General features: G+C 48.5%; 1 protein-coding gene across 3 annotated transcripts in view; it reads left to right on the top strand.

Moving 5' to 3' along the window:
* LOC147102962 (sodium-coupled monocarboxylate transporter 1-like) overlaps window positions 1–11,298 on the top strand; it is a 163,276-nt gene extending 151,978 nt beyond the window's left edge. For 2 of the 3 annotated variants that reach the window (XM_085963948.1, XM_085963949.1), the window contains 2 exons: window positions 2,048–2,148; window positions 10,214–11,298. In XM_085963948.1, coding sequence (XP_085820074.1) covers window positions 2,048–2,148; window positions 10,214–10,315 — 203 coding nt within the window. In that variant the 3' untranslated portion in view covers window positions 10,316–11,298. The remainder of the gene's footprint in view (window positions 1–2,047; window positions 2,149–10,213) is intronic. The other variant, XM_085963950.1, reaches the window with a different exon arrangement.
* Window positions 11,299–26,863: the final 15,565 nt, after the last annotated feature.

Raw genomic sequence — 26,863 nt, 5'->3', positions numbered from 1 at the left:
TTCCTCCAATTAAGTATTTTTACTCTCGATTGCTCCCTGTCCTTTTCCATAGCTAATCTAAACCTTATGATACTATGATCACTGTTCCCTAAATGTTCCCCTACTGACACTTGCTCCATTTGCCCCAACTCATTCCCCAGAACCAGATCCACCAATGCCTCCTTCCTCGTTGGGCCGGAAGCGTACTGATCAAGAAAGTTCTCCTGAACACACTTCAGAAATTCTTCCCCCTCTCTGCCCTTTACACTATTACTATCCCAGTCTATTAGGAAAGTTGAAGTCCCCCATTATCACTACTTTATAGTTCTTGCACCTCTCTGAAATTTCCCTCCTCTACATCCTTCCCACTAGTTGGCAGCCTATAGAATACACCTAGTCGTGTAATGGCACGTCTATTATTTCTTAACTCTAACCAAAGTTCATGACTCTGGATTCACCCTGTGCTTTCTGATACAAGTCCCCTTCTGGACTTGACAGAAACGACACTAGGAAGGAAATATTCAGTTTCTTTGCATCTCCCGAGGAGGTGCTAACGGGCGCAAAGCACCTAGTGTCCGGGTGCAGCGCCGCTAATGCCTCCCGTGAAATTCAGCAGGAGGTTAGCTATGTCCGACAGGGTCGGGTGCCGTGTTTGCGGCGGGGCTGCGCAAATTAAAGAGCAGGTGCCGGGCAGCCATTTTTTTTGGGCCGCCTGCCAGCACCTGCCCCCTCTCGCCTCCTCATGCGGGGTGCCAGCCGCGATTGGTCGGCCCGGCACTCCTCTTGAGCGCCAGGCTTTTTTGCCAGCACACCGCTCCCCGGTGGTCCAGCAGGGCCCTGGTGCGCGCTGTGCTCAGCCCCTCCTCTTTAATCAGGGGAGGGAGGCCTGTAGTACCGAGGCGCTATGTGCCAATGTGCGTGGCGCTGCTGCACGTAGCGCTGCGATATTCAATAGGAGCGCCCCAAGAGGGAGGGGGAGCACTTCCAGTAGCGCCCCACCTCCTGCTTGGGGGGCTACCATTCAGTTTTGGGCGCGGGGCGCTAACTTTTTTGGGGCACGACCCAATTTTTCCCCCTAAATCTGTCCCACATAAATTTTCGAACTTCTTGTCACGGGCTTTCTCAATGTCAATTGAGTTCGCCATCATTAATGAACCATCACTTATACTACTGGTAGGTTGCAATGTCTGACACTCCCAAAGGTTCCCTTCCTGAAACAATTAGGTGATCAGCCACTTCAGTCCAAGGACCCTACTACTTACACCAAGTATGCCACAAAAAAAACTGTTAGTCAGCTCCTACGTGGCTCGTCACTTTGTAGCTCTTTTGGACTCTTTCCAATTGTCTGAAGCGGACTCTGTATTGGTAACAGTGGTGGCTTTTATTTGATATAAGTAAGACTTAATACATTGCAGTATTTGAGCAGCAGTTTACAAAGTACAGTTGAGAATTATATTACCCCGGTGTTCCTTGGGTAGAAGTTGTGACTTCGTTCCACATTCCCTCTGCAGTTTGTCCTTGTCCACCCTCCAGGCGCTCGCTGCTGAATCCCAGCAGGTAAAAAGAGGCACGATGGGCCGTATCCATGAGGTGTGCATTTACAGCACTGCTTGTGGGCCAGGAAGAGCAGGTGTGCTTCCCCCGGCCCCACAAGCTAACCTATTTAAAGTCCCCGCGATCGGAGTCTTTGACTTCCTCCCCCCCACCCCCCCCCCCGTGATCTGCGCCTCCCCCACCCCCTGCAATCTCCGACAACCCCACCCCCGCAATCTCCAACTCCCCCTACCACCCCCCTGGATCTCCAAACCCCACAATCCTTATCCCCTCCCCCCCGTGATCTCCTACTTACCTGACATCTGCTCCTCGGCTGCTATCCCACCCGACAGGCAACCAGCCGGGGCCAATATTAATGGGTGACACAAATGTTCTGTTTGTGTGGCTGAGTTTGTACAGTTTGTAAAGATTAAACCTTGGCACAAAGCTATAGATTTCAATCTTTTGTTTTCTGGAAATAGTATAATGAACCCCGCGTGGTATTGCACTATTAACTCTGATGTCTTTGATACAGGCGGAACTGAGAATCTGGATCCTACTCTAATTGCTCCTATAGTACACACCATTCACAAATTCATCTTCAGAAACGAACAAGCCCTCCCAATACCGGATACAGTAAGATAATTATATCTCACTCATAATTATATTGAGAGTGATATTACCAGAGCTTGTTTTAGTGATTAGTTGACATTTATGAGAAGCTGAACACTTCTGATTTTGCTGATTCTTAGCTGAGATTTTGTGCAGAGGTTCTCTATCTGATTGGTAAGAGGCTAGTGACCCACATTTTTCATGCCTATATCTATTAGCAGCACTTTCCAACAGGCGTCACTGTATAGCGATTAGGAGCAGGCTGATTCTCCCCTTCCCAACCATGAGGTGCTGAGGCTAATTATAATCCCCCTGGTTGAGATCTGCTAACAGTACAAACCATGGATTGAGTCTAGCAACTTCTAGTTTATATGCCGCAATACCACTTCAGGTGGTTAATTTGCCAACTGAACTGTCAGGGGAGCTTAATCATAATTTTTCCCCCAGAACTAGCAATTGTAGGACATAATGTTAATTCATCATTCAACCCTTTCCATATACCACTGGAGCTAAGCCAGTTGACCATACCTGAGATAAACCACAGGATGAGCCCAGCCCCATCTAAGATGTCCACAGTTCCACAGTGGGACCTTGACAGGTGCCATCAGGCCATGGCGACCCAGGATGCTTCATCACCCCTCAAGGCCCACAGACACCTTGGGGAAATTTACTCATTCATGCCAATATAGAAAACTGACCAATAACTTCAAAAAAGCTCACAGATCATGAATGCAAGTCATAGGATTAATGAAGACCAGGAATTAGAGCAAAAGGGCAATGGGACGTAGTTATAATTTAAGCTGCAGACATACCCAACATTGATCACTTTTACCGCAGAAAGAAAAAAAATCTGAAGTACACAAAAATGTAGTTTGCAGCAGTGATGAGTTTAAAAATTATTGGAGTGGGAGCTGAGTGCTGAAGGTATGAAATTTATTTGCTTCCGTATCTTTGGTAGTTCTGGAAGTGCATCTGGGGTGCTGTCCCCCTGCCAAAGTGGCCGTGAAGTCCAGTGGAAGTCTGTATACTGGGTGGTGGGTTCCCCCCAGTACAAATGTTTTGGTGCTCCCAGCAGTCTCCTGGGAGAGGGAGATCCTGGTTAAAAATAAACAAAAATTGTCAGCCACTTATCTTCTTTGGGGATTGGGGCTCAGATCCTAGTGGGCCTCACATCACCATTGTCAACTAGGTACACCTGGTGAAGTCGACGTGTACCAACTGTACGTCGGGTTCTGAAAGAGGACTGAGCACAAGAACTCCTGACTAACCCTGCCCGCCGCCCCCCCCCCCTTATGTTGATGGCCTTATAGGGGTGGGCGGAAATTCTGCCCCACAAGACCATGTGAGAAACAATGGCACAAGGTCAGGACCTGTATCTGAATCCCAGTTGAGTTTGTGACCTTTTAGTAGACTCGTACCAAAATTAGAACGAGAGTCCACTGGAACGCCTGCAGATTTTCTGTTTTTAAAGTCTTAGAACATATGAGCCAGAAAATTATTGATCTGGTTGGTTGATACTGATAACCTCCAATCCGAATGAAAAAAGCAAGCCCTGTTAACCACCACCGCCCACCTCCCCCAATGATTAACGGGAATGGGTGGGCGCAAGTTAAAATAGGGGCAGAGTACTCACATCCCTGTCCACCGACATTTTAAATCCCGGGTGTCAGGAGGAGCTCACCACGGGCAGGCAAGGGCCTAATTAATATGCAACGGTTGGGGTCCAATGACACAATTAGGACCCTGATGTGATTTTAACCCTGGGTCGCACATGTTGAGTGCCAAATCCGCCAGAGATACCTAGCAGTAAGCAGGAATAGGACCAGAAGAGGCCCAGGAAGTTAAGTTTTTACATTAAAAAATATATATTTTCTTTTGGGCTTTCATTAACAAATAAATTTCATAGGCCTTTAACATCTCAAATTATTATTTTGGATAAACTGATATATGATCACCAATCATTCCTTTGCAGGTGTGGTTTCCTGTGTGGTTACTTACACAATGGCCCCGATATGTGCCGATTTTTATGCGTTTTGATTGGGGTGGGGGGTGCGGCAGGAGTTATGGACAGGAAATACGGGTTTCCCGAATGTCCCGCAGATTTTAACTGCAGGACGTGTTTTAAATGTTTTCTCCAGATGTCTGCCTGACAGCCAGCCTGTCCCGACAGCCATACCCTATCAGTTCCCTTTTAATATGTTGAAAACTTCTATCAAATTAACCCATGCCTTCTAAATTCTAGGGAATACAACCCTAGATTGTGTAATCACTTCTTGTAATTTAACCCTTGGAGTCCAGGTATCATTCTAGTAAATCTAATGCTGCACTCCCTCGAAGGCCAGTATATCCTTAACCACCCTCTTTTTCCTAATATAATTGTAAAAGTTTTTTGTCTTGATTTTGATATTCCTTGCATGTTTCTTTTCATATTCCCTTTTTGTAGCTCTTGCTATCTGTTTTGTCATCCTTTGCTGTTCTTTGGATCTCACGCATTCGCTTGTGCTATTTTTTGCATTCTTGTATGCTTTTTCTTTTAGTTTTATGTTGCCTCTTACCTCTTTAGTCATCCATGGCTTTTTTTTTGGCAGATAGAGCTCTTGCCCCTTACAGGTATATAAACTGGTTCTGTATCACCTTAAATTATTTTTTGAACACCTCCCACTGATCTTCTGATGTTTTACACATGAACAGATTTGTCCAGTTTACTATGGACAGTCTCTGTCTCATCCCATTGAAGTCGGCCTTACCTAAATCTAGAATCTTAGTAGCTGTTTCAAGTTTCTCCCTTTCAAACACAACGTTGAACTCGATCATATTATGATCGGTATTAGATAAATGTTCACAATTAGGCTGTTAACTAAATCTGGCTCATTACTCATTATTAAATCTAATATGGCCTGCCCCCTTGTTGGTTATAGAACATATTATTGTAGAAAACTGACCTGAACACACACAAGAAATTCGCTACCTTTCTGACATGAGCTCATCTGCTTATTCCAATCTATATAGAAGTTAAAATCCCTCATTAAAACCACTCTGCCTTTGCTACATGCTTGTCTAATCTCTGCATTTTACAGCTGCTACCAGGGGGCCAATACAAAACTCCTACTCAGTCTTAAATCCTTTCTATTTTTTAATTCTACCCATAAAATTTCCATTGCCTGCTTACCTCTTGTTATAAGTAGCTGATTAGCAACTGGTTTGCAAATCCTGAGAGCTCCAGGGCGACCTCCTCTGCTGGAGTCAACGTGGCGAATGATGGAGGGCCACCTCCAGTTCTCTCCCTCTCCCTCTTATTGTGGGCTCTCTTTTCCTGCAAGGAGGGAAAGAAGAGATGTTTGAGTGAGAGTGATGGCATGAGTGTAAGGAATGTACGGGTTACATCTTTAGAGGGTGACTATAAGGGAGTGTGGTGCCAATGCAAAGTGGCCTCCTTGTGTGTTGTCAGTTGGTATGATTGTATTAGGATGAGGGTGTGCACTCAGAGCCTTGCTCCTCATGCAGCGCTAATCCTCGCTCCTGTGCTCTGTTGTGCAGTGCGCATCAGACGACGACGATTCTGGAGACCCTGGCTGGTGCGTACTGAAGATCTGCTCCAGACCTGTCAAGGCATCTGAAGCGCATTTTCAGCATGTCTATTGTCTGATCTATGACACATCTGGTGGAATTATGGCTTTCATTATATCTCTCCTGGGCCTCAGTACTTGGCCTCCTCAAGGGTGTCATGAGCCACATCTTCAGTGGATACCCCTTGCCTCCAAGCAGCCAGCCAGAACGTCTGTTTGAAGGTGTGAAGAGCTGAGGGAGGGTGGACTGGTGCATGACGAAAGAGTCATAGAGTCATAGAGTTATACAGCACGGATAGAGGCCCTTCGGCCCATCGTGTCCGTGCCGGCCATCAAGCCCTGTCTAATCTAATCCCATATTCCAGCATTTGGTCCGTAGCCTTGTATGTTATGGCATTTCAAGTGCTCATCCAAATGCTTCTTAAATGTTGTGAGGGTTCCTGCCTCCACAACCCTTTCAGGCAGTGAGTTCCAGACTCCAACCACCCTCTGGGTGAAAAAGTTCTTTCTCAAATCCCCTCTAAACCTCCCGCCCTTTACCTTGAATCTATGCCCCCTAGTTATTGACTATTCTACTAAGGGAAAAAGCTCCTCAGTATCCATCCTATCTATGCCCCCCATAATTTTGTACACCTCAATCATGTCCCCCCTCAGCCTCCTCTGCTCCAAGGAAAACAAACCCAATCTGCCCAGTCTTTCTTCATAGCTGAAGTGCTCCAGCCCTGGTAACATCCTGGTGAATCTCCTCTGCACCCTCTCCAAAGCGATCACATCCTTCCTGTAGTGTGGCGACCAGAACTGCACACAGTATTCCAGCTGTGGCCTAACCAGTGTTTTATACAGCTCCATCATAACCTCCTTGCTCTTATATTCTATGCCTCGGCTAATGAAGGCAAGTATCCCATATGCCTTTTTTACCACCTTATCCACCTGTTCCGCCGCCTTCAGGGATCTGTGTACTTGCACACCCAGATCCCTCTGCCCCTCCGTCTTGCCTAGGGTCTTACCATTCATTGTGTATTCCCTTGCCTTGTTAGTCCCCCCAAAGTGCATCACCTCGCACTTTTCCGGGTTAAATTCCATTTGCCACTGTTCCGCCCATCTGACCAACCCATCTATATCATCCTGCAGACTGAGGCTACCCTCCTCGCTATTTACCACCCTACCAATTTTTGTATCATCCGCGAACTTACTGATCATACCTTTTACATTCATATCCAAGTCATTAATGTAGACCACAAACAGCAAGGGACCCAGCACCGATCCCTGTGGCACCCCACTGACCACAGGCTTCCAGTCACAAAAACAACCTTCGACCATCACCCTCTGCCTTCTGCCACTAAGCCAGTTTTGTATCCAATGTGCCAAGGCACCCTGGATTCCATGGGCTCTTACCTTCTTGACCAGTCTCCTGTGCGGGACTTTATCGAAGGCCTTACTGAAATCCATGTATACCACATCCACTGCGTTACCCTCATCCACACACCTAGTCACCCCCTCAAAAAATTCAATCAAATTAGTCAGACATGATCTTCCCTTGACAAAGCCATGTTGACTATCCCTGATTAATCCTTGTCTCTCCAAGTGGAGACTAATTTTGTCCCTCAGAATTTTTTCCAATAATTTTCCTACCACTGATGTTAGGCTCACTGGCCTGTAGTTCCCCGGTTTTTCCCTACTTCCCTTCTTGAATAATGGTACTACATTAGCGGTTCTCCAGTCCTCTGGCACATCCCCTGTGGCCAGAGAGGTCCTGAATATATGTGTTAGAGCCCCCGCAATCTCTTCCTTTGCCTCACACAGCAGCCTGGGATACATTTCATCCGGGCCTGGGGATTTATCCATTTTTAGGCCTGCTAAAACCGCCAATACCGCCTCCCTCTCGATGTTAATATGTTCGAGCATATCACAGTCCCCCCGCCCTATTTCTATGTCTACATCGTCCTCCTCCATAGTGAAAACAGATGCAAAAAATTCATTTAGAACCCCTCCTACATCTTCCGGCTCATGGCAGCTGCCAGGGAATTTGGCGCACACATGTATGATGATCTTCTTATGGTTGCAGACGAGCTGCACATTGAGGGAGTGGAAGCCCTTGCAGTTGACAAAGACTCCTAGGTGATGATGGGGTGCCGTTATGGTCGCATGTGTGCAGCCGATGACACCCTGCACCCGTGGGAAGCCAGCCAGAGCCGCAAAGCCCAGCGTCTGCTCAGTAACATTGGCGTCATCAGTGGCAAAGATGATGTAATTGGCTGACTTGTTGAACAGGGCATCACTGAACAGGTGACCTGTTTGATGCATCTGTGGGCGGCTGACTGTGAGATGCCGCAAATGTCTGCTGCAGATCCCTGGAAGGAGTCTGAGGCGAAGAACTTGAGGGCACTGGTGACTTTGACAGCCACTGGTAAGGCGTGTCTACCAGGTGCTCTGGGCTGCAGGCCTTGCTTCAGGAAGCTGCAAATGTTCATGACGACCTGGCGCGATAGCCTAAGCCTCCTTTGGCACTGCTGCTTAGTTACCTTGAGGAAGCTCATCCTTTGCCTGTGTACCCTGTGATGGGGGTATTGCCTACAGCATGGTGCAGCCCTGCGCTGATGCCCCCTGTCATGTGGAGCATCAGGTTGTTGAGGAGAAGGTTGGTAGTGGTGGTGTTTTTGCTGCTGCTGATGTGCCTGCTGCTGCTGGTGTTGGGGCTCATCATGGTCTGATTCTGAGGACCAAGGAGAGACAGTATAAATGGCACCCATGCTGATGTAATAGATGGCATGTCAAGTAGAGATCAAAGGACCAATCTGTCAATGGTGTGATAGGTAGTAGTAATGAGGTGAGAGTGGTTTCCGAATTTGCAGAAAAGACTTGCAAATTCTAGACACCTAACTCTGTGCTGAAAATTCACTCACCAACAGCATCTCTCACAGTTCTTAGTTTCTCACTATTGAGAAAATACTCCAATTTATCTTTCTTGGATCCAAAGTGGATAAACTCAACAGTTGCCCACATTGGACTCCATTTGTTACAGTTTTTCCCATTCACTTAATTTTTCTATGTCCCTTTGCAACTTCATGCTCCCAGCTGCACTTGCTACTGTCCCTCCTAACTTACTGTCATCTGCAAACTTGGATATGCAACTCTATTCCTTCATCTAAGTTATTAATAAATATGGTGAAAAGTTGAGGCTCCAGAACAGATCCCTGGGAAACACCACTTGTCACATCCAGCCAATCAGAGTACGTACCCTTTATCCCCCCTCACTGGGGGCTAAGTTCAATAAGGCCCGTAAATGGGTGTGGAGATCGCGATGCGTGATCTGCCCGCGCCCATTGAATGTAGTGCGGGCAGTGCGCAAAATTTGTGCTGCCTGCTCATTGCCATGATTGCAGCGCTGAGCTCAGCGCTAAACGCGCTGCTGGTTGGCTCAGCGCTCAACAGGGGCCCAATATTGTGTGGAGTCTTCTCTCTAGTTAAAGGTTGCCTGCAGAGTCAAAGGCTGTCTGCACTTCTTAAAGTGGAGGTGCTTTGTTACAGAAGTATCTCATTGTGGCTGGAGCTGGTGCCATTTTTTTCAGAAACCAGTCTTAACCGCTGGCGCTAAGGTGCCGAATTTCATGGCCCCTGTCTCCTACCTCCCAACCAATTTCTAAACCATGTCAAGAGGCTACCTCCAATTCCATACACTCTCATTTTTGCTAATAATCTCATGTGTGGAACCTTATTAAATGTTCAAAGAATTGTTTCTTTCTAAAGATTTGCTTACAGATTTTCCAATAGGAAGCCATTAGGTCTGCTTTAAATCTCAGGCCAGTACAAGCACTGGGGCTGTAGGTTTCCATCCTTGCCCCTTTGTTTGAGAGGCCCGCACTTCTCTTGCCAAATCCCTTTTCTTTTCAGGTTACTTCCCACTGGAAAAGGACCTCAGAGTGAGTGAACAGCCTTGAATCCTTTTTAGATTCTTCACTGTTAGCATCCAGTCTACTCCTTCCCTCTTCAATATCTAAGGGAACACATTAGGTAGGAGAAAACCCCTTATAAAAGCACTGTGCCTGCTTGCATATTCCCTCTTACAGAATCTAGTTTCAATCCTTCTCTTACCTGGCCAACAGATTAGGGAGCGATTCCACCTAGAAAAGGGGGTGGAGAGTGGTTCCTCCACTCATTCCTGACAACAACATTAAAGCAATGGTCATTTTCAATGCTAAGGTGTCGCAAAGCTTGTATAAGGAGGTCCTGGACCCCTGCACCTGGAGTGCAGCCTTTCCTCCAACACTCTCAAAGACCCACCATGTTGGCCTTTGTGAGTTTTCTTACCTATCCTCTCTATGGATGGATGCCTCGAGAGTTTTGGTTGAGTTGCAAGTAACCCAGGATTTTGGCTAGGTTGGAAAATCATATATTTGTTTGAACCAAGTCATGTAAAGAATGTGGTACTTAACCTAATATCATATGTTTCATTAGGAAGTTGAAGGACATATTGTTTAGAATTAGTCAAGTTTAATAGTTCCGTTTTCTTTTCATTTTTATAGAATAACAAGTTGCAAAACTCATATCCAGTGCTCAAGAAAAGCCCTGAAAGCCATGAGAATACAACGCAAGTTTTAAATCTTTTAAAATCAACTAGGATGTAAGATACTGAATTTGTGGGTAATTAGCTTTTTGATGAAGCACCACTGAATTCCTACAAATTGAGTGAATAAAGCAATCAGATTTTAGAAAGTCAATGGCTATTATTTCTATGTTCATTGTTATGTAAACAGGTTCTGTTTAGCCTGTCCTATTACCAAAGTACTTCAGCTAGAAATTTGTTATAGCCAAGGAATGGGCAGTGTTTAGACTAAAAATGGTGAATTAGCGCCAGGTGAAAAGTGTCTATATTGCACACAAAATTCGTCCTCACTCCTCATTAAACTGATTGGAGCCATAAATCTAGTCTAAAAACCCAAGCTCATTGTTGCTACTCTGAAAAGATGGACGAATATCAGGTGTAGTCTAAACGCAAGTAATGATTGCCACAGGCTTTTTTCACTGCTTAAAGGGGAGGCCCATTGATGCTGTAGCACCTCATTCTCAGCATTGTTGGGTGTACAGCTGTCTCAACAACCATAAGAAGGAGGACAAAGAGAAGGAGCACTTATTTACAAATGCTGATGGCAGATTGTTGCCCCAGGGATAGAGCCCAGGGATTTTCCGAGGAAGCTTTGAAGGCATTGGTTTTAGCGGTGGAGAGAAAGCGGGTGGTCCTGTACCAACTAGCAGGAGGCTCTTGCCACAAGTCTGCCATGTGGAGGGAAGTGGCACACCATGTCACTGGCAGCACTGTGGTTCCCAGGTCCCATGCCCAGTGCAGGAGGAAGTTTAACGAGCTCACACGGGTGGTCAGGGTGAGTGAAGGCTTCAACAAATGCTACAAAGCACCATCTGTACCACAAGCTGCACACACTGCTCAATGAACCACACCCCTAGCACTCACCAACCAACAATCTGTGCCTAGCAACACTCACCCACATCTCACACCTTGTACACAATGACAGCTATTCAACCACAGCAGGCACAAGGGTCATTTGTTATTAAAATTCATGTGATATGTTTATAGATAAATTTATTAATGGTGTTTGGAATATTTTGTGGCCTCTCATTTCACCTTTGCGCCCAGGAGAGCGCTGTGATATGCCATGAGACAGGGATTGTATGAGGGGGATGTCGTGAGCTTCGGGGATCTGGGGTTTCATTCATGTGAATCGGATTCTGTTGAGCCGGTCACAGACAGCCCGTCCAGAAGGCCGATTGGCTCGCTGCCTCCGCCCTCCCTCCTCGTCCTCCTCCTCCTCCTCCTCATCCTTCTCATCCTCCTCCTTCTCATCCTCCTCCTCATCCTGAGGTGGTCCTGCAATCCCTGCTGGCAAGGACTGCACCCTCATGATGACCAAGTTGTGGAGCATGCAGCAGACCACCACGAAATGGGACACCCACTCTGGCGAGTACTGGAGGGCTCCTCCCGAGTGGTCAAGGCAGCGGAAATGTTGCTTCAATAGCTCGATGATAATCCTGGTGGCAGCATAGCTCTCATTATGAGAGTGCTGGGCATGAGTGTTGGGGTTGCGGGGGGGGGTACCCCGAATGATCAGTCCTTAGCAAAGGCCTGAGCTTCATCCCCTTACACCCCCACCTCAATGAATTTCGAGCTCGGCACGATGCTGAGCTCTTTTTCTGTTGCCTTCATCTCCGTGCCCACTTCTTTGGCCAGGAGTCTTCCCCCTGCACGGCTGACCCTTTCTCCCGCTTTCAGAATTCTCATTCTACCTGGACCCCTCCCTCTGGCCTCTTACCCTCTCTAGATCTTTTCATTGCAAACTGCCGGTGTGACATCGGCCGTCTCCATTTCTCTGCTCCCCTCACTCACTCCAACCTACCTCCCTTTGAACTTGCAACACTCCATTCTCTCAGATCCAACCCCGACCCTGTCAATAAACCTGCTGACAAGGGTGGTGCTGTTGTTGTTTGGCGAACCGACCTCTACCTAGCGGAAGCTGAACGCCAACTCTCCGACACCTCCTAACTCTGCCTGGACTATGACCCCACCACCGAACATCAAGCCACCGTTTCCAAGACTGTCACTGACCTCATCTCCTCTGGAGATCTTCCCCCCCCACGGCCGCCAACCTCATAGTTCACCAATCCCGCACAGCCCACTTCTACCTCCTTCCCAAGATCCACAAATAGGACTGCCCTGGTAGACCCATCATTTGTAGCCTGTTCTTGCCCCACGGAACTTATCTCTTCCTATCTCAACTCTGTTTTTTCTCCCCTTGTCCAGTCTCTTCCCACCTACATCTGCGACTCTTCCGACGCCCTCCGCCACTTTAAGTTTCCAGTTTCCTGGCCCCAACCTCCTCCTTTTCATTATGGACGTACAATCCCTCTATACCTCCATCCCCCACCAGGATGGCCTGAGGGCGCTCCGCTTCTTCCTTGAACAGAGGCCCAACCAGTCCCCATCCACCACCACCCTCCTCCGCCTGGCTGAACTTGTTCTCACATTGAACAACTTCTCCTTTGACTTCACTCACTTCCTCCAAACCAAAGGTGTTGCTATGGGTACCCGCATGGGTCCTAGCTATGCCTGCCTTTTCGTGGGATATGTGGAACACTCTTTGTTCCAGTCCTACTCAGGTCCCCTCCCTCACCTCTTTTTCTGGTACATTGATGACTGTATCGGTGCCGTTTCCTGCTCTCGCCCTGAACTAGATAATTTCATTCACTTTGCTTCCAATTTCCACCCTTCCCTCACCTTCACATGGTCCATCTCCAACTCTTCCCTTCCCTTCCTCGACTTCTCCGTCTCCATCTCTGGGGATAGGTTATTGACAAACATTCACTACAAGCCCACTGACTCCCACAGCTACCTGGACTACACTTCCTCCCACCCCGCCTCCTGTAAGGACTCTATTCCATTCTCCCAGTTTCTCCGTCTCCGCCGCATCTGCTCTGACGATGCCACCTTCCATACCAATGCTTCCAACATGTCTTCCTTTTTCCTCAACCGAGGATTCCCCTCTACTGCCGTTGACACAGCCCTCGACCGTGTCCGTTCTATCTCCCGCACTTCTGCCCTCACCCCTGCCCCTCCTTCCCGGAACCACGATAGAGTTCCCCTTGTCCTCACCTTTCACCCCACCAGCCTCCACATTCAATGGATCATTTTCCGCCACCTCCAGCGTGATCCCACCACCAAACTCATCTTCCCCTCACCTCCCCTTTCAGCATTCCGAAGGGACCGCTCCCTCCGCGACACCCTAGTCCACTCCTCTATCACCCCCAACACCCCTTCCCCTTCGCCCGGCACCTTCCCGTGCAAGCGCAGGAGATGCAACACATGCCCTTATACTTTCCCCCTTCCCACTGTCCAGGGCCCCAAACACCCCTTTCAGGCGAAACAGCAATTTACTTGTACTTCTTGCAATCTAGTATACTGTATTCGCTGCTCACAATGTGGTCTCCTCTACATTGGGGAGACCAAACGCTGATTGGGTGACTGCTTTGCAGAACATCTCCATTCAGTCCATAAGGGGGACCCTGAGCTTCCGGTCGCCTGTCACTTTAATTCACCGCCCCATTCCCACTCAGGCATCACCGTCCTCGGCCTCTTGCATTGTTCCAATGAAGCTCAGCATAAGCTCGAGGAACAGCACCTCATCTTCCGATTAGGCACTTTACAGCCTTCTGGACTCAACATAGAGTTCAACAATTTCAAATCATAACCTGACCCCTATCATATATATATTTTTTATTTATCCACACTTTTTGTTTGTGCCTTCTGTTCTTCTCTTCCACATGGCAGCTGTCTTCCATTCTGCCAGCGCAATTTACACTTCATCTAGAGCCATCCTTTGTTTCTTAAACTGTCCCATTACCATCTCCTTTTGCCTTGAATATCTCTTAATGGCCCAGAAATTCGGGTCGGAGGCTTCCCGCGGGTGCAAGCCTCCGACCTGCACTTACCTAGCGCGCCGGCTGTTGTGCTGTGGACCCGCGTGGGATTCCGATCCTGGGCCTGCACCAACTGCCAGCACGCAGTGCTTGCGTATTCCAGGGGTGCAGTTAGTTCGAAGCGTCCCCTGGGATCACGTGGGCCATGGAGAGCCAATGGTAGCAGGGAATCTGTATTCATCAATTTGACAGGAAGACCTGTCAAATCTATGAATACAATTCAGCCCCAAAACATAACTAAAACTTCAAATAAATTTTTAAAAAATCACATTTTTAAAATAACTATAAATTACATAAAATAACTATTTTAAACAATAGTTTAAATTTTTCAAAAAATTAATTATAGTTTCTAACGGGGCTAAAAATAAACTTACCTTTAAAGTATTTAAAAATAATAAACCTGTGGAAAAAACGTTTTAATTTTACTTAATTCACCACTTACCTTGTTAAAAGCAGGCCTTGCGACTGCTTTTTAGAAGCATAGCTCCTGGAGACTTACCCTCCCGGAGAAACCTGCAAAAAAAACGGAAGTTCGATGCGTACGCGCTGCCTCTCCGGCGCACGCGTTCGACCTGTGAACCCCTTCGTTTAAGGGAACGGAAGTTCCGGTTTCCTGCGCATGCGCAGTGCATGCACAAAACCGGCACTTTCGTTGGGCCTACGCATGAGTAACCAGCGCGTACTCACCCGTGGGGACCCGAAGTTCTGGCCAATATTAATGTCTCTTAACCTCTTCCACCTTCTATCCTCTCACAGACCTTCCCTTTTGTTCTTTCAGCCCCTCCCCCTTTTCCCAGCCTCTACACTTGCTTAAAAATCTGTTCCATTTCCTGCTTTTTTCCAGTTCTGACGAAAGGTCATCGACCTGAAATGTTACCTCTCTTCACAGATGCTGCCTGACCTGCTGAGTTTCTCCAGCATTTTCTGTTTTTATTTCAGATTTCCAGCATCTGCAGTATTTTCTTTTTATAACTACAGACCTGTCAGTTTAACATCTATTGTGGGGAAGTTACTGGAATTTATCAGAGACAGAGTGACTGAGCACTTGGACAAGTATCAGCTGATCAAAGGGAGTCAGCATGGATTTGTGAAGAGCCAGTCATGTCTGACTAATCTAGTTGAGTTGAATTTTTTGAGGAGGTCACTAGCATGGTGGATAGAGGAGTGCTTACGGATGTTGTCTATATGGACTTCCAGAAGGCATTTGATAAAGTAATCCACAAGAGATTGTCAAAAATGAGAGTGAATGGAATTGTTGGTAAACTTGTGACATGGGTCAGTAATTGTTGGGAGGTAGGAAACAGAGAGTAGGGATAAAGGGAACGTTCTCTTATTGTCGGCATATGATGAGTTGTGTTCCCCATGGATCGTTACTGGGACCTCAGCCTTTCAACATATATATTAACGACTTGATGAAAGAATAGAGAAATGTATATCCAAGTTTTCAGATGACATTAAGTTAAGAGGCATTGGAAGTTGGGTAGCTGGGAGCAGAAAGTTACAAAGGGACATACAGTCTAAGTGAGTGTGCAAAATTATGGCAGATGGAGTTCAGTGTGAGGTTATCCACTTTGGATTAAAAAAAACCAAATCAGAGTATGTTATTAATGGTAAGAGACTAGGGGGAAAAATTCAGTTGTTTGCGTCTTCAGAGGGCGCCAATTGGGGCACAAAGCAACTAGAGGCCGGGCGCGGCGATGTTTGCGCCGCTCGCGAAATTAGCTAGACATTTTGCGGCGGCGCTAAACACTACTGCCACGATCTCCTGCGCCGGCAGATCGTGACGTCAGTCGAGTGCGCCCCGGACCGGATATTGAGTGGCGCCCCCCTGCCTTACCGCCTGCCGCTAGCAACGACAGGTTGAGGGGAGCGTTTTGCTGTCAGGAAGGGACTGGGGGAGCGCTATTTAAAGGCGACCGCTTCCTGCCTTTTTTTGCCGGTGACATTTTTGCACCACATATTCTGTGAGAGAGAGAGACTTCTGGAGAGATTCAATGCTGTGTGAAGGAGTTTTGAGTACTGAGCAGCACTTTGCAGGTTTAATTTGATTTGCCCTTCCTTGCTTCGCCAGCCCTCTGAGGTAGCGCCTCGCTCCTCGGCCTTTGCGCCTTAAGACAGGTGTGAAGCGCCTGATTTAGCGCTCCAATCACCTCCAGGGGCGATAAAAGCCAAGTTTGCTGTCGGAGGCGATAATTAGCGCCAGGCGCTAAACTTTGCGCACGGCCGATAATGACGCCCCAAACGGGGCGATACTGAATTTTTCCCTCTAGGAGCTATGGAGGAGCAAAGCGATTTAGGTGTCCATGTATACAAAGCACTAAAAGCTAGTGCACAGATACAAAAAGTAATCAAAAGGCTGATGGAATGTTGACCTTTATCTCAAGGAGGTTGGAATTCAAAAGTGAGGAAGTTGTATAGAGCCTTGATCAGACCCCATCTGAAGCACTGCATTCAGTTTTGGGCACCGAACCTCAGGAAAGATATATTGGCCTTGGAGGGTGTACAGTGCAGATTTACTAGAATGATACCAGGGTTTAAAGGATTAAATTATGAAGGTATGTTGTATAAACTTGGATTGTATTCCCTTGAGTTTAGAAGGTTGTGGGGTGATCTAATTGAAGCATTTAAAATAATTAAGGCATTCAATAGAATAGAAGTATTTCCTCTGGTGGGGGAATCCAGAACAAGACGATATAATCTTACAATCTGAGCTCGGCTATTTAGGAGTGAAATCGGGAAGCACTTTTCACGCCAATGGTAGTGGAAATCTGGAGCCTGCTCCCCCTGAAGGCTGTGGATGCTGGGGGTCAATTGAAATTTTCAAGACAGATTTATAGATTTTTGTTAGGTAAGGATATCAAGGGACATGGGTCAAAAGCAGGTAAATGGGGTTAAGGTACAGATCAGTCATGATCAGCCATGAATGGCAGAGCAGGCTCGAGGGGCTGAATGGCCTACTCTGTTCCTATGTGCCTAAACTAGGGTTGTATAAACTGCTGTTTACTCACTAGAACAGAATTACTGTTGTTATTTTTATATTTCAGGCCCAGCATAGCAGAGAATTTCTACTCCTTGTCATTTTTCTACTACAGCCCGATTGCTTGCCTGAGTACAATTCTAGTAGGATTGCTAGTCAGTATGCTGACTGGTAAGTAAAATTAAAATGCAAATTGTGGCAAGTCAGATACCAGTCTTAGGTTACATTTACGCTCATCGATTTGGGCAAGACGGTAAAAATAATGTTTAATTAGTGTCAGTTGTAGCTCAGTGGGTAGCACTCTCACCTCTGAGTCAGAGGGTTGTGGGTTCAAGCCCCACTCCAGAGACTAGAGCACAAAAATCCAGGCTGACGCTCCAGTGCAGTACTGAGGGAGCGCTGTACTGTCAGAGGTGCTGTCTTTCGGATGTGCCATTAAATTGAAGCCCCATCTGCCCTCTCAGGTGGACGTAAAAGATCCCATGGCACTATTTAAAAGAAGAGCAGGAGAGTTATCCCTGGGGCCAATATTTATTCCTCAACCAACATCATTAAAACAGATTACCTCGTCATTATCACATTGCTGTTTGTGGGAGCTTGCTGTGCGCAAATTGGCTGCCACGTTTCCTACATTACAACAGTGACTACACTTCAAAAAGTACTTTATTGGCTGTAAAGCACTTTGGGACATCCTGAGGTCGTGAAAGGCATTATATAAATGCAAGTCTTTCCTTCTTTCTTTACTAGTTGATTCCCCGTAACATTGCACATAGTAAGTCGGAGAATATGGTCTCTCTCTTACCTCTGTCTGTTGTCTTCATATTGATGTTTCTCTTTTGCTTTCTTTCTGCTTCTCTTTCTCTAAATCTTTTTGTTTTACTCTCTGTCCTCTTTTCCTTCTATTTCTTTCCTTTTCGGTGGGAGGTGGTGGATGGCATGGCTGGGAAAGGAGCCGTCATCAACAGGAGGCTGCATTTTCTGGTGTGGAAAATATGGCCTTTGTGGCTCCTATCCCTTCCACCTAATCAATTGTGGTTACCACCCCTCTGTCTCTCCCATCACATCCCGTACTCTTTCACCTTCCTACTACCCCGCTCCCCTTCCTACAACCTCTTCATTCCCATCACTACTCCTACCTTTACGAATTACCTGCTTATCTCCTCCTCTCACACTTGCTTCAGAGTCACTCATCTCGCTCGTAATCCAGTCCCCACTCACTCCCTTAAAAACAGGTGGCCAGAGGTCCCCACACTCCTGCAATCTGTTTCTCTCCTCCCCTCCTATCCGTTTCCCTTAAAGAGGCTCTTTTAAAAAATAAAAAAAAATTAAAGTTATAAAATAACTCAAATTAGGATGATGGAAGGTATTCTGTCTTTCTTTCTGCCGTTCTCTCTCAGGTGTCAGCAGTTAGGATGTTTACATTTTCTAACTGTCAATAAAACACAGGTGAAATAATTAGAGTCTGCTGAAATTAGGAAGCAGAAAGCCACCACAGGGTCGATTTCCTCTGGGATCCCCCACTGGGTGCCTAACAGAGCAGTGTACCTGAGGTGCACTGTGCCATTCACAGGAGAGTTGTCCTTGAATTTTCACTCCCAGGCCATTTGCAAGGCCTGGATGCACTTGAATTGCCAGCTCACCCTCTTGCTGGGTATAGTACCGGAAGCCAGGGCAGTAAAAAGGAGTAAGTATTCAGAACGGCAACCAGAAAGAGCCTTAGGATTGCCCTGGTGGTGGTGAGAGGGGCAAATGACACAGAATAATTGGAACTTGCTTGTCTTCAAGATACCCTCAAGACTCTCTCTGTCCCTTCGGATCAGGGAGTCCTGGCACAAGCCTTATTGCCAGGTTTCTTCTGGCACTCCTTTGCTGACCCCTTTCAATAATTGGCTGGAGGAAAGTGAGCCATTAGGCTGTGAATGCCCCCTCATGCCTGATTAGCATTGTAAACCAGCAGCAGCCAGAAGGCCCTGATGCCGGTGGCTAATTTCTTCCCTTTTCTGGCACTAGGCCCAGCCAGATAACAGACATTCACGGGAGGTGTGTTTGGGCCACACAAAAGCCTGTGACAAGAAAATCGTGGGACCCTGTTGCCTCACACTTGAGGTATGCTCACCTGTTGGGTTGCCAAGTTGGTGCCCACAGAGGAAAATCTAACTTAAAACCTGCATATCCAGGTGGCTGTAAATGGTCTGCTTGGTGATAAAGGACCATATCCTTGGAGCCCAAGAGAATTGCCAGTGAAGATCCATTACTAGTATATTAAAAAACAGTAGTTCAACACTGCAGGTGTCATACATTTTCACTAATATTTCCAGTGTCACACTAAAGTTCCTGCGTCACGCATCAAAAAGTACTAAAGAAACAAAGTAATCCTCCAGGAATACAAAACTACCAAAGCCATTGGGCTGGATTTTGCCATTGGGGTGGGCTGGGGGCATGTCAGGTGGTTTTCGTGTCAGGAACCCGACTCCGATTTGAAGTGGGAAAAATGTGCGATTTTCACCTAATTGGGCACTTGATTTCCAGCGTGTGGGAACCCCTGGCCCAATGAGTCTTTCCACCCTGAAAGTCGACTCAGATGACATCATCAGTGCTGCTGGAATTAAGGCCTGCAAGCAGCCTTGCTTCTTCTGGAGACTGCAAACTTTATGCCCATTGTTGTGATCGCTTCATACAGCAAATATGTCCAGCAGTAGACCAAAGTGTGCTCCATGGTTCGATGACGCTGCCCTGCAAACTCTAGTGGAGGGAGCAAGATCAAATAAGGAGGGGAGAGAGGGAATCGGAGGGGGGAAGAGAAAGGGAATCAGACGGGGAAAGAGAGGGAATTGTAGTGGGAGTGAGGGAGGAGGGTGAATCAGTGAGCCGAGAGAGAGAGGGAATCGGAGGGGAGAGAGAGAGTGGGAATCGGAGGGGGAGAGAGAGGATCAAAGGGGGAGAGAGGGAATCGGAGGAGGGGAGAGAGAGGGAATCAGAGGAGGGGAGAGAGAGGGAATCGGAGGAGGGGAGAGAGAGGGAATCGGAGGAGGGGAGAGAGGGGGAATCGGAGGAGGGGAGAGAGGGGGAATCGGAGGAGGGGAGAGAGGGGGAATCGGAGGAGGGGAGAGAGGGAATCGGAGGAGGGGAGAGAGGGAATCGGAGGAGGGGAGAGAGAGGGAATCGGAGGAGGGGAGAGAGAGGGAATCGGAGGAGGGGAGAGAGGGAATCGGAGGAGGGGAGAGAGGGAATCGGAAGAGGAGAGAAGGACTTGGGGGGGATGAAAGAGAAAGAGTGGGAATCGGAGGGGAGAGAGGATCAGAGGGGAGAGAGAGAGGATCAGAGAGGGGAGAGAGAGGATTAGAGGGGGAGAGAGGATTGGAGAGGGGAGAGAGAGGGAATCGGAGGAGGGGAGAGAGAGGGAATTGGAGGAGGGGAGAGAGAGGGACTCGGGGGGGGGGGCGCGGGAGGGGATGAGAGAGTGGGAATCGGAGGGGAGAGAGAGGATTAGAGGGGGAGAGAGGATTGGAGAGGGGAGAGAGAGGGAATCGGAGGGGGGAGAGAGAGGGAATTGGGGGGGGGGGGAAGAGAGAGAAGGACCTGGAGGGGGGGGGGGGGGGAGAGAGAGAGGATTGGAAGGGGGAGAGGGAGGAGGAGGGGGGGGGGAGAGAGAGTGTGGGAATCAGAGGGGGGAGAGAGAGAGGATCAGAGGGGGAGAGAGACGATTGGAGGGGGAGAGAGAGGGAATCGGACGGAGAGAGAGAGGGAATCGGAGGGGAAAGAGGAGGAAGGGAGAGAGGGAATCGGAGAGAGAGAGAGAGGAAATTGGAGGGGGGAGAGAGGGGGAATCGGAGGGAAGAGAGAGAGAGGGAATCGGAGGGAAGAGAGAGGGAATCGGACGGGGAGAGAGAGGGAGTCGTAGTAGGAGTGAGGGGGGAGGGTGAATCACTGAGCCGAGAGAAAAGAGGGAATCGGAGGGGGGAGAGAGAGAGGGAATCGGATGGGGAGAGAGGGAATCAGAGGAGGAGAAAGAGAGAGGATCGGGGGAGAGAGAGGGAATCGGAAAGAGAGAGAGAGGAACGGAGGGGAGAGAGTGAGGGAATCGGAGGAGAGTGAGGGAATCGGAGGGGGGAGAGGGAATCAGAGGGGCGAGAGTGAGGGAATCGGAGGGGGGAGAGAGGGAATCGGAGGGGGGAGAGAGGGAATCGGAGGGGGGAGAGAAGGAATCGGAGGAGGGAATCGGAGGAGGGAGAGAGAGAAAGAGAGGAGGGAGAGAGGAATGGAAGGAAGGGGAGAGGAGGTCAGGAACTCAGCGGGGGGGTAAAGATCACAGAGAGCACAGTGGGGATGGGGGGAGAACGTATTCCAGGTCTAAAGGGGGGGAATGAGAGCGAGAAAGTGATCCAGATGGTAAGACGGATCACGTTCTTCCACATCCTACCCCCTTTACACCCGCACCACATTCTCCCTCTCCTCCCCCTACACCTGGTTGATTTCTCGGAAAGTTTGGCGCATGTGTGGCAAGTGACATCATTGGTCGAACTCCAAACCATCGTAAACACCTTCACCGAAGCATACGAGAGCATGGGCCTTACATTAAACATCCGTAAGAGAAAGGTCCTCTACCAACCTGCCCCCGCCACACAGTGCTGCCCCCCGATTATCAAAATCCACGACAACGTGGACCACTTTCCATACCTTGGGAGCCTACTGTCAACAAGGGCAGACGTCGACGACGAAGTCCAACACCGCCTTCAGTGTGCCAGTGCAGCCTTCGGTCGCCTGAAGAATAGAGTGTTTGAAGATCAGGACCTCAAACCTGGCACTAAGCTCATGGACTACAGAGCAGCAGTGATACCCGCCCTGCTGTATGCCTCAGAGACATGGACCATGTACAGCAGGCACCTCAAAGCACTGGAGAGGTACCACCAACGCTGCCTCCGCAAGATCCTGCAAATCCATTGGCAGGATAGGCGCACCAACGTCAGTGTTCTTGCTCAGGCCAACATCACCAGCATCGAAGCTTTGACCACGCTCGATCAGTTCCGATGGACGGGTCACATTGTCTGCATGCCCGATACGAGACTCCCAAAACAAGCACTCTACTCGGAGCTCCGGCACGGCAAGAGAGCCCCACGGCAGAGGAAACGCTTCAAAGACACCCTCAAAGCCTCCTTGAAAAAGTGTAACATCTCCACCGACACCTGGGAATCCCTGGCCCAAGACCGCACAAAGTGGAGGAGAAGCATCCGGGAAGGCGCCAAACACCTCGAGTCTTTTCGCCGGGAGCAAGCAGAAGCCAAGCACAGGCACCGCAAGGAGCGCATGTCAACCCAAGCACCCCACCACCCACCCCTTCAACCACCGTCTGCCCCACCTGTGACAGAGACTGTAGGTCCCGCATTGGACTCATTAGTCACCTGAGAACTCATTTTTAATGTGGAAGCAAGTCATCCTCGGTTCTGAGGGACTGCCTAAGGACAAAATCCGGAAGTCATGACACTGTAACTATTCACTTCATACTCAATAAATCTGATAAAATTCATCACCCACACACAATAGGGGAGGGACGGGGGGAAGGTCAGGAACATGTTGGAGGGAGAAAGTCATGAACCTGGGGTGGGGAGGCACTTGGGAAGGGGGAGAAGGTCAGGAACCCGGTGGAGGTGGGGAAGGTGGTCAGGAACTTTGGGGTGGGGGGGTGGAGGGGAGGAGGAATTTGGGTCGGGGGGAAGTGAGGAACTCAGGCAGGGGATGGGGAGGTCAGAAACTTGGGCGGGGGAGGTCAGGAACTTGTTGGGGAGGTAAAAGGTCAGAAACCCGGGGGTGTGAGGAAGATTAGGAACTTGTTGGGGGGGGGGGCGGTTGCAGGAACTTGTTTGGGGGGTGGGAGAGGGTCTTAACCTGTGAGGATGTGTCTGTTCTATGTGAGCTCTGTTCTGTCTGGAGCCTGGCAGTCAGAATGGCTCGAATTACACTTTGCAAAGTAATTGATTACTTAGGCAGGCAGGATCTAATTGCACATTCTAGAGAAACTGTTGGGTGTGTCTTGTCCTCCAAGGGGACCAACCAGAAATCAGGTGTTGGCTTCAAGGTGACCAATCAGAGATCTGGTGTTGGAATTTCCTGGAGTGCACATGCCAGGAGGTGGTCACTCCACAACTACAGAGCGTTCAGGAGGATAGTAAGTGGGTGGTCATCCTGCAGGGTAGGAAGAGGCAGGCAGTGCAGAAATCCTCTGGGGGTGTGGCACTCTCAAACCAGTGCTGAATACTGTTGAGAATGAAAACACCTCGGGGGCACATCCACGGCACCATGGGGCAAATGACTGCACAGTGTAGAAATGCAGTAGTCATAGGGGATTCGATAGTCAGGGGGATAGACAGGCAGTTCTGTTACTGCCAACGTGAGTCTCGCGTGGTGTGTTTCCTCCCTAGTGCCAGGTTAAAGAAGATCACTGAATGGGTGCAGAACATTTTGCAGGGGGAAGGTGAACAGCCAGAAGTCATGGTCCATGTTGGAGCCAATGACAAATATAGGAAAAGGGTTGAGGTCCTATGGACAGCATTTCAGGAGCTAGGGAGGAAGTTAAAGAGCAGGACCTTGGTTAGTAATCTCTGGGTTACTCCTAGTGCCAGATATTAGTGAGTATAAGAGCAGTAAGATGAGACAGTTAAATGTGTGGCAAGAGAAATGGTGCAGGAGAGAGGGCTTCAGATTCATGGGGCATTGGGACCAGTTCTGCGGCAGGGTGGGTCCTGTCCAAAATGGACGTATTACATTTCAACAGGGCTGGGACCAATGTCCTCACAGGGAGGTTAACTAGTGCTGTGGGGGAGGGTTTAAACTAATTTAGCAGTGGGAGGGGCACCAAGATGAAGCATTAGACAGGAGAAACAGGAGGTGCACAGAGGACTGGGAGAGACAAACAGCATTAGAATAAAGAGTAGTTCAATAGGAGGGATCAGACGGGGGAAATGCAAGGCAGCCTAAGATGGGTTTAGAATGCATAGCCTAGAAATTGGACATCGACTGAAATCTGACGATGTAACTGCAGCCTCAGGTTAATGTCTGCTGGAACTGGCCGCAATGCTACCGGGCAAAAATTTGCGCTGAAGGCTGGAGAATTGTAGTGCAGCGCTAACTTGCCATGTAACACCCTCCTGGTGGTGTTAGTGGAGACATCCGACCCGAAGTTCCCATCCAGGAGCGGCATTGCAGCTTCTTACAGCCTCTGGGATCAAGGCTGTGGAGTTTGCAACGAATTGTGGGCGATTAGAAGGACTATGAATTAAAGGGGTGTGGTAAACCACTGTTATTGTTGTTCACCGTTGTTGTTGTTGCACGCTGTTTTATCTATGCATGCCTCAGCTGGCTCCGCCCCTGGCTCCACCCACATGCCCAGGTATAAAGGTGACTGCTCTGCAGCCCCCTGCCTTCTTGGAAACCAGTCAACCACGCGAGGCATGCTCTGTTCTTTGTGAGGTCCCATAAAACGGACCCCCTGGTCGAGAGGGTGAGCCTCCTCCACGCCAACCCCCAGTATGCTTACGTGGCGTACCCGGACGGGCGGGAGGACACAGTCTCCATACGAGACCTCGCACCTTCGGGTGCCCCTGAAACACTACCATTGCCATCCACCACTACCCACAACCCAACCCCTGTAGACGGCATGCTGCAGCCCCAGGACCTGTCATTGACCACCCAACCACTCAATGAGACGCCAGATTCAACGTTGGATGCTGCACCATCACCGCCGCCACCACGACGATCAGGACGGCATACAAGGCCACCTGATAGACTTACTTACACGAACCTTTAGTACACTTCACCCCGCCGGACTCAATTTTAAACAAGGGGTGAATGTGGTAAACCACTGTTATTGTTGTTCACCATTGTTGTTGTTGTTGCACACTGTTGTATCTATGCATGCCTCAGCTGGCTCCACCCACATGCCCAGGTATAAAGGTGACTGCTCTGCAGCCCCCTGCCTTCTTGGAAACCAGTCAACCACGAGAGGCATGCTCTGTTCTTTGTTAATAAAAGCCTTTTAGTTACTCTCCTAACTCTCCGTCTTTTATGAGTAATTGATAGCGCATCAAGGGGCAATGCGTTCAGAAGTAATAAAAATTAAAATCAAGTGAAAGAATGCATTTTTCAGCTCTTACTGCCTTTCAAAAATAAAATTAACATTAAAAAGAAGTCCCAAATAGGAGTCTTCAGCACTTAAAACTGAATTCCCTTCCGAACCTCAAAAAATGGGAAAAGTGCTTCAGCACTAACACAAATGGCTCAGCAAGCCAGGGAAGGGGCACCCAGAATCTCGCACACAGCACTCCAGCTTTATGGAGGGGGTCAACACTGCAAGACAGGTCCTCTCCCCACAGGGGCCAGGAGGCCCTCCAGAAAGATTGATGTGGGACTGCATCACTGAGGCCGTTACTGCCAGCAGTGTCGTCCTCACCACCTGACTCCAGTGCCCAAAGAAGCTTCATGACTTCAGACCGCTGGTCAGTGAATGCATCTTCAAAAACCATCTCCTACCAACTGAATCACTAGCCTCACACACTGCTCAATGCATGACTCCACCGCCCCCCCCCCCCGCACCAATCACTCACGTACCAACAATCTGCACCAATCATGAGGCACATCTCCCATTCCTAGCCTAACCTCGCCCCCTTGGAGGAGATGTAAACAGGCCATTTTTGGCAGGGGCATGGCTGAATGGCGGGGCAAAAGGGATACAAAATGTTGGTATCCTCATATGTTACCCTCCTTCCCGCATGCACCTCTTGCTTTCCTGCCCTCCCCTCACCACAACTCCACCCTTGTGCCTTCCTCATTTCACACACCCAAGAAATGCAGCCTGCCCAGCCAGTGGTTGGTCAAGAAGAGGGGGCAGAGAGTGAAGAAGAAGAAGAAACACCGTCACTTGATTTAACACTCCCAGCCACCAACTCCTCAAGGTCGACCTGCAAGGCCATTTGTAGTGTCACCCACTGAAAGTCAGCAGCCTTCCAGCAGCCATGCTGCAACCACTGGGGTAGCAATGTGTGACATCACTAGGATAGGCAAAGGCACACACAAGACAGTCACTAAGGGAATGTACAAGCGTGATGAGTTGATTTCTTGATGTCATGTTGGATGGATAGATGTATAAAGTTCGATTGGAAAGTTTGCTTTGTGGTAGCTTTTATTTCAGCACCATAGCCAAGAGGACGCTGTGATGGTCAGTAACAGAGGGAAGGTAAGGTGTGGGACAGATGTTGAAAGGGGAATTGAGGTTGTGGTCACTGGTATCGCAGGTGGATGATTCCATCCCGGATATCCCGCCAGAAAGGGGCTGCATCCTTCCTTCTACTTCCTCTTCTTCTTCTTCCTCTTCCCTCTGCGAGTGGATGCTGTAAATTTGAAATGTCAGCATAAAATGCTAGAAATACTCAGCAGGTCAGGCTGCATCTGTGGAGAGAGAAACACAGGATTAACATTTCAAATCATCAGATCCTAAGACATGAGCTCTGTTTCTCTCTCTATGGATGTTGCCTGACCTGCTGAGTATTTGCAGCATTTTTTGTCTTCTTTACCGTTTGAGGCCTTGCAAGCATCCAGCAGCACTCCCTGCACACTTAAAAAAACTTTTAACATCTATTGCAGCAAGCCACTACTTCAATAAAATTTAAAAAAACCCTGTCCAAAAGCTTAAATGCAAACTTATCTGAACAATGTGTGTGTC

The sequence above is a fragment of the Somniosus microcephalus genome, chromosome 21, assembly GCF_052327205.1.
Source record: "Somniosus microcephalus isolate GS21.2 chromosome 21, FLI_Smic_1.0, whole genome shotgun sequence".
NCBI classification, from domain to species: domain Eukaryota; kingdom Metazoa; phylum Chordata; class Chondrichthyes; order Squaliformes; family Somniosidae; genus Somniosus; species Somniosus microcephalus.
The sequence above is the reverse complement of the archived record's forward strand: the minus strand, read 5'-3'. Positions and strand labels throughout refer to the sequence as shown.